The 15,113-nt window shown below is 47.3% G+C and overlaps 1 protein-coding gene across 3 annotated transcripts in view; it reads right to left on the reverse strand.

Moving 5' to 3' along the window:
• The window catches only part of NAV2 (neuron navigator 2), a 395,678-nt gene that overhangs the window by 50,372 nt on the left and 330,193 nt on the right, over positions 1 to 15,113 (reverse strand). Inside the window, exons 16-22 of one of the 3 annotated variants that reach the window (XM_049617772.1) lie at positions 13,092 to 13,559; positions 12,349 to 12,414; positions 10,925 to 10,969; positions 8,315 to 8,475; positions 6,304 to 6,492; positions 5,674 to 5,770; positions 269 to 323 (exon numbers count right to left, since the gene is read on the reverse strand). In XM_049617772.1, coding sequence (XP_049473729.1) covers positions 269 to 323; positions 5,674 to 5,770; positions 6,304 to 6,492; positions 8,315 to 8,475; positions 10,925 to 10,969; positions 12,349 to 12,414; positions 13,092 to 13,559 — 1,081 coding nt within the window. The remainder of the gene's footprint in view (positions 1 to 268; positions 324 to 5,673; positions 5,771 to 6,303; positions 6,493 to 8,314; positions 8,476 to 10,924; positions 10,970 to 12,348; positions 12,415 to 13,091; positions 13,560 to 15,113) is intronic. The other 2 variants (XM_049617765.1, XM_049617756.1) reach the window with 2 other exon arrangements.

Genomic DNA, 15,113 nt, shown 5'->3' on the forward strand with positions numbered 1-15,113 from the left:
GGTGGCCAAGGCTTTTCACACATTCTAACTAGTTACCACCCAAAGCACAATGCCACTTTAACAAAGTGAGCTCCTGACTTACTGGTTGATACATTATGATCAACAGCTGTTTGTGAATTTCAAATCTTGTTCCCTATTAAACAATTCCCTTATAATGGAAATGCTTTCTCTAGGAGAAATGACTTTATATTTTATTCTTGATATACTTGATAAAGGAGCCCCAGTTCTCATGATCATAGCAATGCATACAGCATTGATTTATACTCACCGTAGAATAAATTGAAGACGTGCTGGAAACCAAGGAGAGCGAGGATCCGTGAACTGTTTAAAAAGAAAAAAAAAAAAGGTGAACTGCACAACCGGCTACTATGGAGTCTAAGAAGGAGAGAGGAAGAGAAACTCAACATTATAGGCAGCTTAATCTCGCCTGGACCCAACTTTTCCTCATTTGGTGACAGAGTCAAATAAAATAATTTGCTAAGGGAGTCTCTTCTCTTTTGGCACATTTTTTTCCTACAACCTCTAAATACCTTTCTCCCCTATGAAAATAACCCATGATTACTAAATAAAAGTTTTCAAGTACAGAGAAGTGTTAAAAAAACATACTCACTGCCATTATCTACGTGACTCATAATTCTATTACCCAGAGGCAACCTGCTACCTGTTCCATTCCAGCACATTTTACTCCTTTCTTTTTTTCTAACATATTCCTTCAGGGTTGAGATTGTGTTGCACATCTATTCTGTACCCTGCTAGCAACTCTCACTTGTGTATGCACAAAGATGAGCCGATTATTATCAACACAGGAGGCTGGCTGCTGACCATAGCAAATTCATTCTAGAGGTACTTGTAGTAGAGCACTTGTCTAGAAGATACATCTACTGAAACAGAGATTCTTCTTTCGATTTCTACCATGTGTACAAAATGACAAGCAAGCGGTGTCCTCTTTTTCGTTCCTGACTGGTACCTTTGACTTAGAACCATCTTCACACCCTCTTCGCACCCCTTCCTGTCCCCAGCCAGGGGAGACATTTTATTGTTTTCATACAACTTTAAAACATGGTCTTTTCTTGGACTAAGTATCCCAGCTGACTTCTCTTTCTGGGAACTAGATTCTTTAACGACATTTTCTTAGGAATCTCTCGACAACTTTGTGAAAGATGTAAATATGCCCGTGGAGACATCAGAGACCTTTAATTGGGCACAGCTTTCCTGACCACGAGTGGAATGTTCTACCCCCACACTCGCTGTCCCCTGTGGTCTGAGAGTGGGAGGCTGGGGAGTTAACTTTCCACGTGCACTAAACGGCTTGCACTTACCACCCAAGAAGCGAGCTCAACTTAGATCAGCAGTCGGCAGAAGCTACCTGCCCACAAGATATCCGACCAACAGTTCAGCCCGCCACCCAGGTGTCTCCACACTGTGTTCCCATAAACCTCCCGACCTCCAGCTCTTCCTTTATGCGCTCCTATCACATTCTGAATCCCGCACTTCTCTCTCGAGCATGCCCTTCATTGCACTCATCTGCCTCAGAGTCTCTGCCCACGCAGTTCCCTTTGTTTAGGACGCTTCTCATTTCTGCCTACCCACATCGCCAGGATCAGCTCAGACAATGTCTCTCCATGGACCTTTTCCTCGTTTCCCTGCCTGCCGCCACTGGATGCACCTCCTCCCTCCTCTGAACCCACACAGTTCCTTGCTTGCCTGTCCAGCCCTCTTCTCTCTTAGAAGGAGCCTGCTTTTCTGAGGCTATCCTTATACCATCACTCACATCCACCTTCCTTAGCAATGCTTAGGGTTACAGATCTTCTCCACCCACGACTTCTCTGGCCCATGGCCCATAAGAAATCAGTTTATGGTGTTCATGGCCAATAACGGCTTTCAGTGTTAATACGTTCATATGTTAGCAGACACCTCTCATGCTCCAACCTAGTGGCCTAATGTTCTAAAGAGGTAAGTAACTTTAGTCCCATGACACGGGTAGTAGGGGCAGATTATACTGGAGGCCAAGTTGGGGGAAGAGACGTGGGTAATACGTAGCCACCCTTCGGTCACACTCCCTGCTCAGCCAGCACGGGGCTGCAGTGTGGAACTGGGCTGCTGGAAAATGGAACTTTTTTTCTTCTCTCTAGCTTGTACACACAGACTTACTGACACTGCCTTCAGCAATATCCTAGTGCAAGCTTAGGGCCGCAGGCGGAGAACAGCATATCTGGCAGGCTTCAGTGGAGGTAATTATTTTTCTCTGCAATTAACTCCTCTCACTTGGTAAATAGCAATAGCAAGGCCAAAAGAATAGCAATCCAAAAGAAGACTTCTTGATTTCCAGAGTCAACCCCAAACTGAATGTGGCTTGCCTGAACCATTACAGTTGGCCTTGTTTCAAGTGAACTGAACCAAATCAGAGCCTGGGTTATGTGGCTTGGATACTTTTGGACAGCAAAATGCACACAAGACCTACAAAGCCAGAACAGCAAAAGCACGCCATGCATTTCCCACCCTATACCCATAGCTCTAAAACTCTGAAGCTACGAGGCCCAGCAGAGGCTTGTGTGGGCCATCTCTGCCCCTGAGTAATCTGAAATCCAGAGAGGTTAAATGGTCTGCTTAAGGTCACACAGCATTCAGGAACGGGATTGCTGATCAGAAGTCTGGAGATACTTTTGCCCTTGATTTACTGGTTCTACTGGATTTACTGGTTTCTGAAAGGCTTTTTTTTGTTAAAGCCTTCTGGTATGTTTTAGAATGGTTTCCCCAGCCCCTCATCCAATGTACACAGACACAAGCTGCAACCAAACAAGCGAAAAATGCATATTTGAGAAAAACATGGTTTCACCCCCTCTTTAAGCACAGGTGTGTGTGTGTGTGTGTGTGTGTGTGTGTGTGTTTGTGTGTGTGTGTATAGACACAGTGAAACAACAGGGCATATTCTAGCCAAAAAAGCAATCAAATGCCCCTGCTGCTACACCTGGCATCTCATGTATATATACATATATATATTCAGCTTCATATTAATCAAAGCGCTTTCTCATTTACACTATTGTTTGAAGTGATCCCCATCACCACAGAGAATTTGTAGACACCGTTCAGATGGCAAATGGACCACCCTCTGGAAGATGAGCATAAGTGAAAACAGAGAACACACTGATGAAGGATCAGGTGAAAAAAAAAAAAAAAAAAAAAAAAAGCCCAGTTGTGACCAAGGCAGAGCCAAATGTCAAGGTAGGACTGAATAGAGAAACAGAAGGCTGAGAATCGAGAGCTTAGGACCTTAGCCCCCAGGCTACTTCTTCTGCCTGGATTTTGCCATAAATAAAACAGCAATGAAATGGCCTTTGGGGAGGAGGATAAAACCAAACATGACAATTTTAACAATAGCCACCACTGACTGAATACTTGCTACAAACCTCTTTCGAAGTCATTTTGCATTAAATGCTTTCCGGGATTTATCTCACCTAATCTTCCCTTCAATCCTCTGAAGCAGGTACAATTATTTTCTACCTTTTAGAGAACAGGAAATAGGCTGAGCGGGGCCAAGTCCCTTACCCAAGGTCTCATTCATGGCTAACAACAGACATGACAGGATTTAAATCACAAATACGACTCAGGGGCTAGAAACACAAGTAAATTGCAAAAAAAAAAAAAAAAAAAAGGATTTATTAACAAGCTGTTCTGTTCCTATGGATTCCATAAGAACCGATTTAGATTGCATTAGCAATTAGGGATGATTGGTAAAGTCCCTGGATTTTTTTTTCATCCAAAGACATACATTTTAAAAATGCCTCAAGCATCTCCCTAAACGTGCGCTATTAAAGTTGACTCTGAGTGCATAATGCATCTGATGGAAATTAATTTACCTGAAATAACTTTGAAAGGTTGCATCTGGGCCATGCCTGCACCTAATCTACATATTTATGATTCCAACTTCCTTCAAAATGGAAAGTGCTAATTAAATCCCACAAAAACCTCACACAAGTACTTGTGCTAATTCTTTTTAAATTTCTATCCTGCTTTCTGGCAGATGATATACCTAATGGACTCTTGTAAGGAGGTTCCATTTGGCCCAAACATGAGATGTAAAAATTTCCCCCAACTGTTTCCACAACACGGGGATTTAAAAATTCAAAAGGGGGGCGGGACTCTTTACCCAGTGGAATTGAAAACACCTAATTGCACAAGCTCTATTTTGTTTTTGTAATGTAATATCCCTGGAAGAAAGAAAATCAATTTGATGCAAAATTTCCCAAAAGATGAAATTGTTACATGTTCATAGTATATCGACCGCAGTCCCTACCTTCTACCTCTCAAATTTGAGTTTTACCTCTGCCCTTCAGTTCCACATCACCATGAATCATTAGGGTTTACAAAAGTCTAGACACTGCTTGTGGGCAAGCATTTTTTATCAATGTCACTTTGACATCCCAGATATTCAACGGTTGTGCTGCCTGACAGCTTGATTCCAGATGGAATAAATAAAAGCTCTCTGATGATGATACTGTAATGGTTCTGGATCTTTATGAGGCGAAGTCTGCTTGTTTGGACAAGTTTCAGTTCTGAACACGGTTCACTCAGGTACACACACGACAGGGAAGATGAATAGAGCACAGGACCCACTCCCTATGGGAGTCGTCACCGGGAGGGCTGGGGGATGCTCTGTGGCCATGCTTTGGCCAGCACACTGACTAGAAAAAAGTTCAAGACAAACCGCCTACTCCTTCACCTTAGGGTCAACATATCCACTATTACTACTGCCCTGAGTGGTTAGAGAGCTCATTTCTAGCTCTTCAATCCAGCAAAACACTCTTCAGGAACTCAGACTCCACCCTTCCTTAATCCTCTGTCCCAGCAGGCTCCCAAATATGGATTTACAGACTTGCTCCCTGTCACTCACTGGATGTCACTGGATGCACGTGACACATAAATCAGGGTGAAGGAAGGGACTGAAGTCTCTAGGAAGATGAACCAGGGGGCTACTGCCCTGTAACTAAACTTACAATTTTTGTAAACAAGTATACTGGGCAAAAGCAGAAGCTTTTATTCGGTTTCTTTCCCTCTTGATTTGTTCAGGGATTTCTTAAGACAAGTTTGTTCTCTCCTCCCAGAAGGATGCTGGGCATATACTTTCCCACTCTTACAGGGGCTGGGAGTAGGGGGAAACACCCATAACACCCTCCCCTCCTCCACATTCTCTCCTGCCACTGACACACACACACACACGCACGCACGCACGCACGCGCAAGGCACAACTAGAGCTATGGCCTTAGCCTGGGCTTCAATTGCTCTGGGAGTCCCCATCCCCTAGCTAGGGACTCCTAGTTGCCTAGCTGCCAAGACATCTCGGCTGACACTGAGTCTACAGCCTAGGACGTATAATAACGTTACTGGGTTAACATTTGTATATGTTATTGAATTCTCATAATTTCATGAGCTGGTTTCTATTACCACTCTCAAAAACAAAAAACAAAAAAAGGAAGTACAGAGACACGAAGCAACCCGTCCAAGATCATATACCCAAGTTGGGGCACTAGATTCAGACCTTCGAAGTCTTCCTCCATCTTTTTAACTACTAGTCAAATGAGGACTGATTCTAATGTCCTGTCATTCCCACCTTCAGAAAGCTTTTCAGGGGTGGGGCTGATGCCCCTCCACAGCATTTTGACTGCTTGCTTCCCTAGCTCCCACCTTAAGTGAAAGAACAAAGGGACAGAGAGATGAACCGAGTTAGGAAGACAGCTGGCAAAGAAGCCCACAGCTATGTTCTCCCAAAATTCTGATTAAAATGAACAAAACATAAAGATCTGACCCAACGTATTCACAATTTGTGAGCAAAGAAGAAAAAGGGCATACCTGAAGGGAAAGGGTTTAACCGAATAAACTTAATAAACTGAGAGATAGAAACTTCTGGAGCTGCCCACAGGCCCCCAGAGCCACAAGGGTGCGTCAGCACAGGGAAATGCACTAACTCTCCAGAAACTCACTCTGCCAACATGGTGAGCCAGCAGCGGAACCTCAAGATGGAGGCACATGCCAAGAAGCTGTGGCCCGAGTCCAAGAGGGAGAAGCCCAGAGTGGAACTTGGTCAGCTCCAAGTTCACTCATGTTTCTTCAGAAGCCTCTTCCCTGAAGTCTGCGAGGTCAATGACGAGCCAGACCCTGCTATCCAGAGCTCCCCAGCCCCAACCCCCAGAGTGAGTGAGACAGCTGGCTGGAAACCCTTAGAGGTGGGCTCTCAGGTCATGAACTTGGTGTGGAGGGCCAATTAACCACACTGCATAACCTCAGATGGTAAACCTCCTTGCTTACCTTCTTCAAAGCCATCCCGGAATGAACCCGAGCGGCTCATGGTTCTGCTCTTCTCATCCAGGGACATGGAGCTATTCCGGAATCGGCTGTCAGTGTACGGGTCATACTGCCCATCGGCATTGGAGAGGCTGTGGGTCCTCAGCATGGTTGGGTTGGACAAGCTCATCTGGGTAACAGTGGTGGGACTTGCTGGAATAAAAGGAAAGGAACCGAAAGGTTGGAAGTTCACGTCTCTGTGCAAATCCTGGAAGGGGACGGCGAGGGGACTGATTGGTATCAGCCACATCTGTCCATGCCAACTTCCCTCCCTTGTCTGTTTTCTAGAAGGTAGTCACACCAGCATTTGAATAACAAACTGAGAGCTAAAAATAAGGGAGGAAAGGTGGGTCAGTTCCAAAGCAAGGCTCTGGGCTTCAGCTTTCCAATTTGGCACGTTCGGACAAGCTGGTGTCACCTTCCAGGCATGAGCTAATTACTCCCTGGGCTCATCTGGAACAACTCCCTCTACAGCCAAAGCCCAAAATAGTCCAACCAGGCTTTTGATCAGACGGGAAGCATTTGTGCATGACAGACAAGAAACTCTTGCCTCAAAGAGTTACTCCGGGAAGGAACAATATGAACACAGGTCTCGCTGCCTCCAATGGGGCCCACTTGGTAAGGGTGCCTCAAAGAGCTTCAGTGCGAAGGGGTACATCCACCTTGGCTCAAACGAGCTTTTAAAATTAAAAGTCCTTTCCATTTCAGTACAGTACAGTATTTCCAAAGTATCCATTCACAGTTAATTAAAAATGAAAAGTCAAGCCTCACTTGATTACAAGCCACACCTGTCCTTTAAAGATTCTGTGTTTTGGGGCACCTGGGTGGCTCAGTCAGGTGAGCATCTGACTTTGGCTCAGGTCATGATCTCGCATTTCGGGAGTTCAAGCTCCACACAGGACTCGCTGCTGTCAGCCTGTCAATGCAGAGCCTGCTTCGGATCCTCTGTCCCCCTCTCTTTCTGCCCCTCCCCCACTTTTGTTCTCCCCAAAATAAATAAATATTAAAAAAAGATTCCGTGTTTATTATTCACAATATTCAGAAAAGGCTGCCCTCTGAAGAGTGAGATGAGATTGAGCAAGATGATTCCCCCCCATCGGTCTTTGAAGAGTGAGCTCCCATCCTTCCAATCATTTTTTAAGGAATGTTTACTGATTTATTTTGGGTGGGGGAGGGGCAGAGAGAGAGGGGGAGAGAGCAAATCTGAAGCAGACTCCGTGCTGTCATCGCAGAGCCTGACACAGGGCTTGATCCCGTGAACCACGAGATCATAACCTGAACCGAAAGCAAGAGTTGGACGCTTAACCAACTGAGCCACCCAGGGGCCCCCCTTCTCAGTGATTCTAGCCAGGACTGATCTTCTCTTTTTCTAATACTTGCTACCTGATCATATTCAGTTTTTATTACATGGTTTCATACAAAGCTTTGGGTTGTTCTCTTTTACCCTATTTATGAGTCTGTGTGGGTGTGTTTGTTCCTCTGAAAAAGAATCCATTAACATGTCATCAGGGACTGTGTTACAAATTCTTTTCCTCTCCCCACTGTGCCAGTCAAAGCATTATGTCAGTAGTAGGCATTTCCAAGAATAGTTGTTCACTCAAAACCTGATCTTTATTTTCCAGCTTAACAGAGCAATACAGATGACCAAACATGGGGTATGCTACTATTTCTTCAGATAGAAACTTACATCTTCAGAGGTCTTAGAAATGGAATACATTCTTCTCAAAAATGGAACGATTTGCTCTTTGCTACTACCCTACTTACAACAAACACGTAAATGAATTACTGACTAGAGTACCAAAATCTCTTCCATTTTTTCCTCTTTCTTTTGCCACCAATCTCCTATAATCAAACCACATTGCTGAGGGCTGATCAGACACGGAGAAAGATGTGACCACACGCCTCTTTCACAACAGAAGAGTAACCTCTGCCCCATGGAACTGATCAACGCAGCTAATGATCAGAGGCTACTCACCAAGCTGGGAAAAGTTGAATCTTGTTCCGGAGGGAGAAGTTACACTGGAGCCAGAGGAAAAAGGGGAACTGGCAGCGGTGTCCTGTAGGCCTCCCGCAGAGTGGGACCGTAACCATTCTTTTGCGTCTTCTTGTGTGCGAAGCTGGGAGGTGGGAGTATACCTGGACAGACCGAAGTTAGGCTGGGATTAACTATGAACAGCGCTTATGAAAATGAACACTGTGGAGCCGATGATAAACATACAAAAAAGAAATACAGATCCAAAGATGATGTTAAAAAAAAAAAACAAAAAACCCACATCACTCCACATCCTGAAACTTATGAAGTTTCTCCAAACCCTTTTTGCTACTTGGCTGCCTTTGGGGAAAACTGTAATTCCTTTCAGTTTGGAGGGAATACATCAAGAAGGCAAGACCGGTAAACGCTCAAAGGAGCCGTCACTGGGCGTATCTGCAGCATGTTGATTCATGATAGTGTCATTTCAAAGCCCCCACCTTGACAGGACTGAAGCAACAAAATGAGCTGCTGTCAGAGCTTCGAGGACGTTTTAATTAGATAGCTCATGGCATCTGCATTCTAGAGCGCAAGCAAGTAGCCATGAATCCCCGTGTATCAGAAACCAGACACGTCATGGAAGGCGTGAGGACACCAGCTTACAGTCCTTGCTGCAATCGATTATCAGAGAAGTCTCCATAAAAGGAACCCCAAATCACTGGGTTCCACGGAAGTCACTGGCCCACCTCCTCCTTTATTAGGAAATGTATCTGGTCATGGCCTACTGAAAGCTTCTGATGTGCTGGGGGCCTTCACAGACATTATCTTGCCAACGCCTCCAACCCAGCCGGCAAGGCAGATGCTGTCATTCCCATTTTATATTCATTGAAGGGGAGGGCCTGCCTCGAATCACGTGCTGAGATTCCAATCCATCGTATGTCTGATTCCAAAATCCATGCTGTTCGCATTATGCCCGCGGGCAGCATCTCAAATTTCTGAAATGCACAGTGGCCAGTGTGCCTTTGGACTTATATACAGATTACCATGGGGTCACTACTGATTAGGTCAACAGAGGGGTTTCACTTGACTCAAGAAAAAGAGTTGTTGGTGTTTTGGCATCGGACATGAATGTGTGGGGAGGGAGGGAGCTAGGAGGGGGAGGCAGAGTGGGAGGGGACAAAAAAAAAAAAAGTTTCTCCCTTAATGTTTTGGCTATGGTTGACGGACATTCAACTTTCTAGGTCACATCGATTGCATGAAGATAGCCTAGCACGTAGCCCTATTCTGAAAATTTTTTAAATAATTAAAAAAAACCCAGAGCTGCATCACTTTGATAGATTAGATCTGCTGCAGAAACATATATACACATGTATCATTTCAAAATATTCATATTTAGAGGGGTTAGCTTCCTCTTAGGGCAACAGTGGGGCATCAGTGTCAGACTCCTATGAAGAGTGGCCATCATGGAAGCACTCACAAGCAGCCCTCATAGGCATGAAGAAAACTGCTAAGCACAAAAGGCCTTGCCAACTCCCCCCTCTCTATGGCCACGGTGCTGAACTTCCTCCCACAGGACGTCCTTTGGGAAATTTTCAATACTTTTATTCTTAAGATTCTCAGAATTGGCTTTCCTTGAGCTCCTACTGAAAGGCAGCATTGATACCTACCTCGCATTACTGTTCAAAAAGCTCTCGGCCTTAAGAGCGGCAGGTTATTAACTACAGACATACATGACAGCAATGAAACATTTCATTCCAAGTTCCATTTTTTTTTGCGAAAGCACTTAATGCTTAGTGCAGGGTGCAGCAAATGCTACAGAGAACAAGATGTTTAAGGAGCAGGAGAAGTGACAGCTGCGACCATAAGACCACGGGACAGGCATTAGAACTGGGGTCCCGCTGGTCGGCACAGTGAAGGAGATGGTGTGAGCAATGGGGAACTTACAGCATCTTGTTTAACCAGGACACCCACCCAAAAGTGAGCCATGACTTAGAAAGAATGGAAGGACATTCCTTCCTGGCAGTCTTTTCTTTCTTTACACCAAAGCCAATCACAGCCATGCTTTCTTGTTGGGCACTGAAAACTGACACACCTTTTGATCAGAACATTTAGGAAGCGCAAAGGCTCTGTCTTTGGCAATCTTCTGCGGGCCGAAAAGTTAAGTATTTTCAAACTCGAGGGAAATCGTTATCTCCTCTGCCCTTGTCCTGGCTAACAAACCAACATGCTGTAAGTCATGTCCTTTCTTTTGGAAGACAGCCGTGAACAGAATGATCATGGTGAAGAGCTCATCGATTAAACCCACTGGCCCCAGAAGTAGCAGTAACTGCTCTCTGGGCTTGCCCAGGGATGTCCTTCGTGAGATGGTTTTTTACCACAGGAAGCCTGAAAAAGCACAGCCTCTGCTCAAGCAAAAAAAAAAAAAAAAAAAAGGGCGCCAACAAATGGAGAGAGGGGAATGAGAGGTGCCAGGGGAGCCATCGTTCAGAAGGCCCCGCTGCGGTGGCCAAAGCAGGGACCCCAGCCCAGCCCGAACCCCCGCCAGCCATGAGAGTCACACAGCCAAGCCCCAAAGCCACACCGGATGGCATGGATGCAAGGAGGAAACACAGATACCTGAGTCCTTTTTTAGGCAAAGTGTTCCTATCAAGGTGCGGGTCACTGTAGGAGAGTTAAAACAAAAATGAGAACTTCAGAGAAGCGCAGGGAAAAGCAGGCAAGGTGAGGAGGGGCCGAAGATACGGAGCAAGAGACTCACGTCACCAGGGAGTTTTCCCTCATCCAGCTGCACATGCAACACATCCACAGGAAACAAGAGAAGCCTAATCCTGGGGCTGGCTGACCCTAGTCCGTACCTTCCCCCAAGTCACCAGGAGGCCCGAGGCATCCACTCAACTCCGACTCCTCCTCCTTTTCCACAGGCTCACAGCACAACTCAGGGGCCGCCCCACGTCGAAGCAGAGCCCACACCTCCTGCTGCCCAGTCACCCACCTTTGTCCTACCACCACTGCTTCTCGGGGAGAGAGATGCCAGCTCCCCTGCACCCCTAACCCTGGCCCAGCCTTAAATGCCACTGACAATGATTCCAAGCGAGAGAAGGGACTTGCTGGAGGCTTTCAAGAGGCCAGCGGTCTGCATATTTGGAATTCATCTGTAACAGAGTGAATTCCAGGTCCCTCTTAGCTTGGCGTATCTGGGAGCTGAGCCCCCCCTGGCCGAGCTGGGGCAGGTTACAACTTGCTGGCTGATAAAGTCAAGGCATTTGCATTTCCAAAGAACAAGGGTGTAAAAGCTTGGTCTGTGAGTCCAACGAAAAGCAAAGTTTTTGCCGTTGACGGGGTAAAGAGGGTTTTCATTATTTTTTTTTTCCCTAGCATAAAACAACATCTGGTTATTATGCTTGGCCAAGCTGTGGCTCCCCCACAAATTGAAGGTCCGTATCCATCTCTGAGGCCCACCCACAGGGCAGCTGGGGGCACACAAGCCGCTTAGTTTGTAAAGCCTCAACACTCCACGGATTCTTTTTCGTTATCATTACGGGAAATGGGCACACAGAACACAACAGCCTGCAAGACGCAACAGCCAAAGGGCAGCAAAGGACTTTTCCAGGGAAAAGGGCCAGCTGTGTGGGGAGTAGGGGTGGGGGAGACAAAGGTGAGGGTCGAGTGGCACGCACGGTGGGTGGTAGATCGGTTCTGGGCTGGGAGGGAGAGGGGAGAAATGAGGGAGAAAGGGTGGGAAGCCGGGAAGCAGGAACATGCCACAGGAAGGCTGAGATGCAGGTGAGAGCTTCTGCCGTCCCGGTCCCAAGGTCCCAAGCTGGGTAGGGAGAGGGGCCAGCCCGACCCCACTGCCTCCGGGGCTTCAGTGGACAGCGGAACAGACCCTCACTGGCATGTCTGGGGTCACAGAGTGCACCAGAGCCACAAACACAAGCGGAAGCCTCAGGCCAACAGCCTCACACAAGACGTCTGGCTCGACACAGACGGGCAGAGGGACCCGGAGGCTCGGTGCGGTCCCCGGCCTACAATGTCATTACCTGTCCTGTTTCCTGGGCAGAGTACTTCTGCAGAACTTAGGGCTAGCGGCAGGGGAAGAGAGAGGGCTAGAAGTCCAGGCAGGTGGAAAATAAGAGAAGGAACGTTAGACGGGAAGAAAGGGGAGGTGTGGTCACACACAACGATTAGAACACTCTTCTCATTCCCAGCACTGTTCCCGGCGTTCTTGCCTATGTGGAGAGACTAACACACACCACACTGCAGCAGAACCCAGAGCGCTGAGGATGCTTTTAGCCTCTTGATGCCCTGCTGCTCGGGCTGGCAACCCTTCGGTAGGAGGGTGTCTGCCGTGATGACCACCGAATCCACCCAGCTGCCTCGAGTTTTCTGCCACCCACGCCACGGCCAGCCGGCCACCTACTCTGCCTGCACGATCATGGGGGGGGGGGGGGGGGGGGGGGGTTGCAAACAAGCAGCTGATGAGCGAACAGAATAAAAAGGAAGGACCTCAAAGGCGGAATGCCGTTTCAGACGGAAGTGTGAGACCTGCCCCCAAGAGACTTCCAGCACCTCCAAGCACGGAGGATAATCACGCGGGAAAAGATGACAGGAAGCAGAGCCGAGCTTATTTCCATCCCAAACGGGCTTCCCCGTGGAAAGACAGCAGCGGTTAGAAAGAGCGCAGCCTTCCAGGCAAAGGGGAATGAACGCTCGGGACTCCTAACATAACCCGTGGACTGCTGGAAGGGTGTCCTACTGAGAGACACAGGTGCACGGCACTCACCTTTCCGACAGTGTGGTCTTTACACTGTTGGTTCTGACGAAGGGGGTCAGGGAGTCGTCTTTAGAGGGGGCGATGAGACCCGTGGAGGAATTGTGACTCAGGCCCCCTCCGCTGCCCAGGGAGACGTCAATGGACTCGCAGCTGGTGTGGAGGCTGCTGACGGACTGGAAGCCCGGGCCGTCCTTGCTGACCGCCGAGGAGCTGCTGGCATTGGTGCCCCAGGTGAGGCTGTTGGAGGGGCCCGAGTGGCCTGAGCTGGGGCTGGAGGCTAGAGGAGACTGGTTGCTATCCACATTCTTACTGTAGAGAGGGCTGCTGCTCCCGCTGCTCAGGGCGCCGCTGCCTGAGGGGGACTCTAAGTTACCTTGCTGGGTGGAGGGGGCGTGAGGATTGGAGATCACCACCGAGTTTTTCATGGTTTCAGCTGTGGCAATGGGCACTTGCTTGGTCGGCTTCCCACCAAAGAGTCTGTGAAGAGACAAAGGGTTGTGCGGGTCGGACACCCAGCACCAAGGGGGCGTCGAGCAGTTAAAGGAGGGTGGGGCACAGGTACGGGAGCGGTGGGAATCCTGGGGAGGGGCACGGTCATCGCCACTGAAACGGTGCTCCGTTGGGAAAGGCTGCCACGCAGCGGGCCTGGACACCGGCCATCACAAGGCTCCAGCTTCAAGTGCTAAGCTGCAGCCAAGACCCCAAGGGCAATGCAGAATAATTTCTAAGGCCTAGCCATGGTGGCCCCGGATCTTACTTCCCTCTATTTCCATAAATTGAGTAGCTGGGAAACTGCCTGGCCCAGGAAACATCTAGAGGGAAAGAGCTACCAAAATCATCTTTATATCCGAGACCCCAGGGACAAAGCAGGTGCTCAGTTTATGACAGCTCTGTTCCAAGGGACTCGGGTGCTTTGGCGTCTAAGGACAACATGAACAGTCAAGAACACGAGTCTAGGTCTGGATGAGCCCTTCAGAGATTTACGCTCACATGAACATCCGGTCTGAAAGCTGGGTGGCTAGTCCTACCCAGGGATCTAGAGAGAGATCTTGCTGGGGTCACAAGATGTTAGACCAGACACATTGGGTCTTTGTGACAGAAATGTCATTCCAAGTCATCCCCCCGCCCGTGACCAAAAATGTGCTGTCCAAAAACAGGAAACGGCACGTATGTCTCTCCCTTTGGCAACAGGGCTCTCCAGTAAGAGTGGAAGAACTGTCTTCAAGTCAAAGGGCGGGTATGTGCTCTAGTAACACAAATAATTCCGTCCACCAAAATCCTTGCGGGATGTGCATCTCTGCAAAGGGATGAAACTACTATGTGTTATGACGGGCAGGTTGCCTTTCAGCCAGCTACTCAATGGTATGATCCCGATCTCTGTTCTTTCCGGAAGAGTCCTTAGAAATCCCAGTTATTGTAAAAACAAACATCCACACACATAATCAGTCCTCACTTGGGTATCTGGTGACAGATTAGAAAACACTTTTACCTGATGACAATCAGAGAATGAAATAGCCTCTTGCTCAAGGAATCTTGGCTTTAGAATGCTTACATACTTCCAGTAACAGGAACCTCACTACTTCAAAGGGTAACACCCTCCATTGTCAAGCACTTCCCAACCACTAGAAAACCAAAATCTGATCTACCTTTTTCGCTTTTACTCATTGCCCCTAATTCTCCACTACACAGACGAAGCCCAACTTTTTGTCTGCTAGTCCTTCAAATCATTTGAAGAGAGCTTATCGCTTCATCTAAGATTTCTCCTCTCCATACTAATGCACAAAGAGAGAATTGGGAACACTTCTTAATGATTTAGGAAAAATGTAATTAACAGGCATTGGCTGAAAGTTAGTCGATCTAGAGCCTAAGAATCTGCACGCATTTTCCAGTATTCTATTACAGTAGCCTAAGGGTCTAGTAAAATACCTTTGTAGTTACTAAAGGAAATCTATAATACCAAAGAGTGAATATTACATATAATACTTGAGGCAAGAAACAGAGAAAACTTTCATTTACAAGGCAATCTGCTAA

The sequence above is a fragment of the Panthera uncia genome, chromosome D1 (genome assembly GCF_023721935.1).
Source record: "Panthera uncia isolate 11264 chromosome D1, Puncia_PCG_1.0, whole genome shotgun sequence".
NCBI lineage: Eukaryota > Metazoa > Chordata > Mammalia > Carnivora > Felidae > Panthera > Panthera uncia.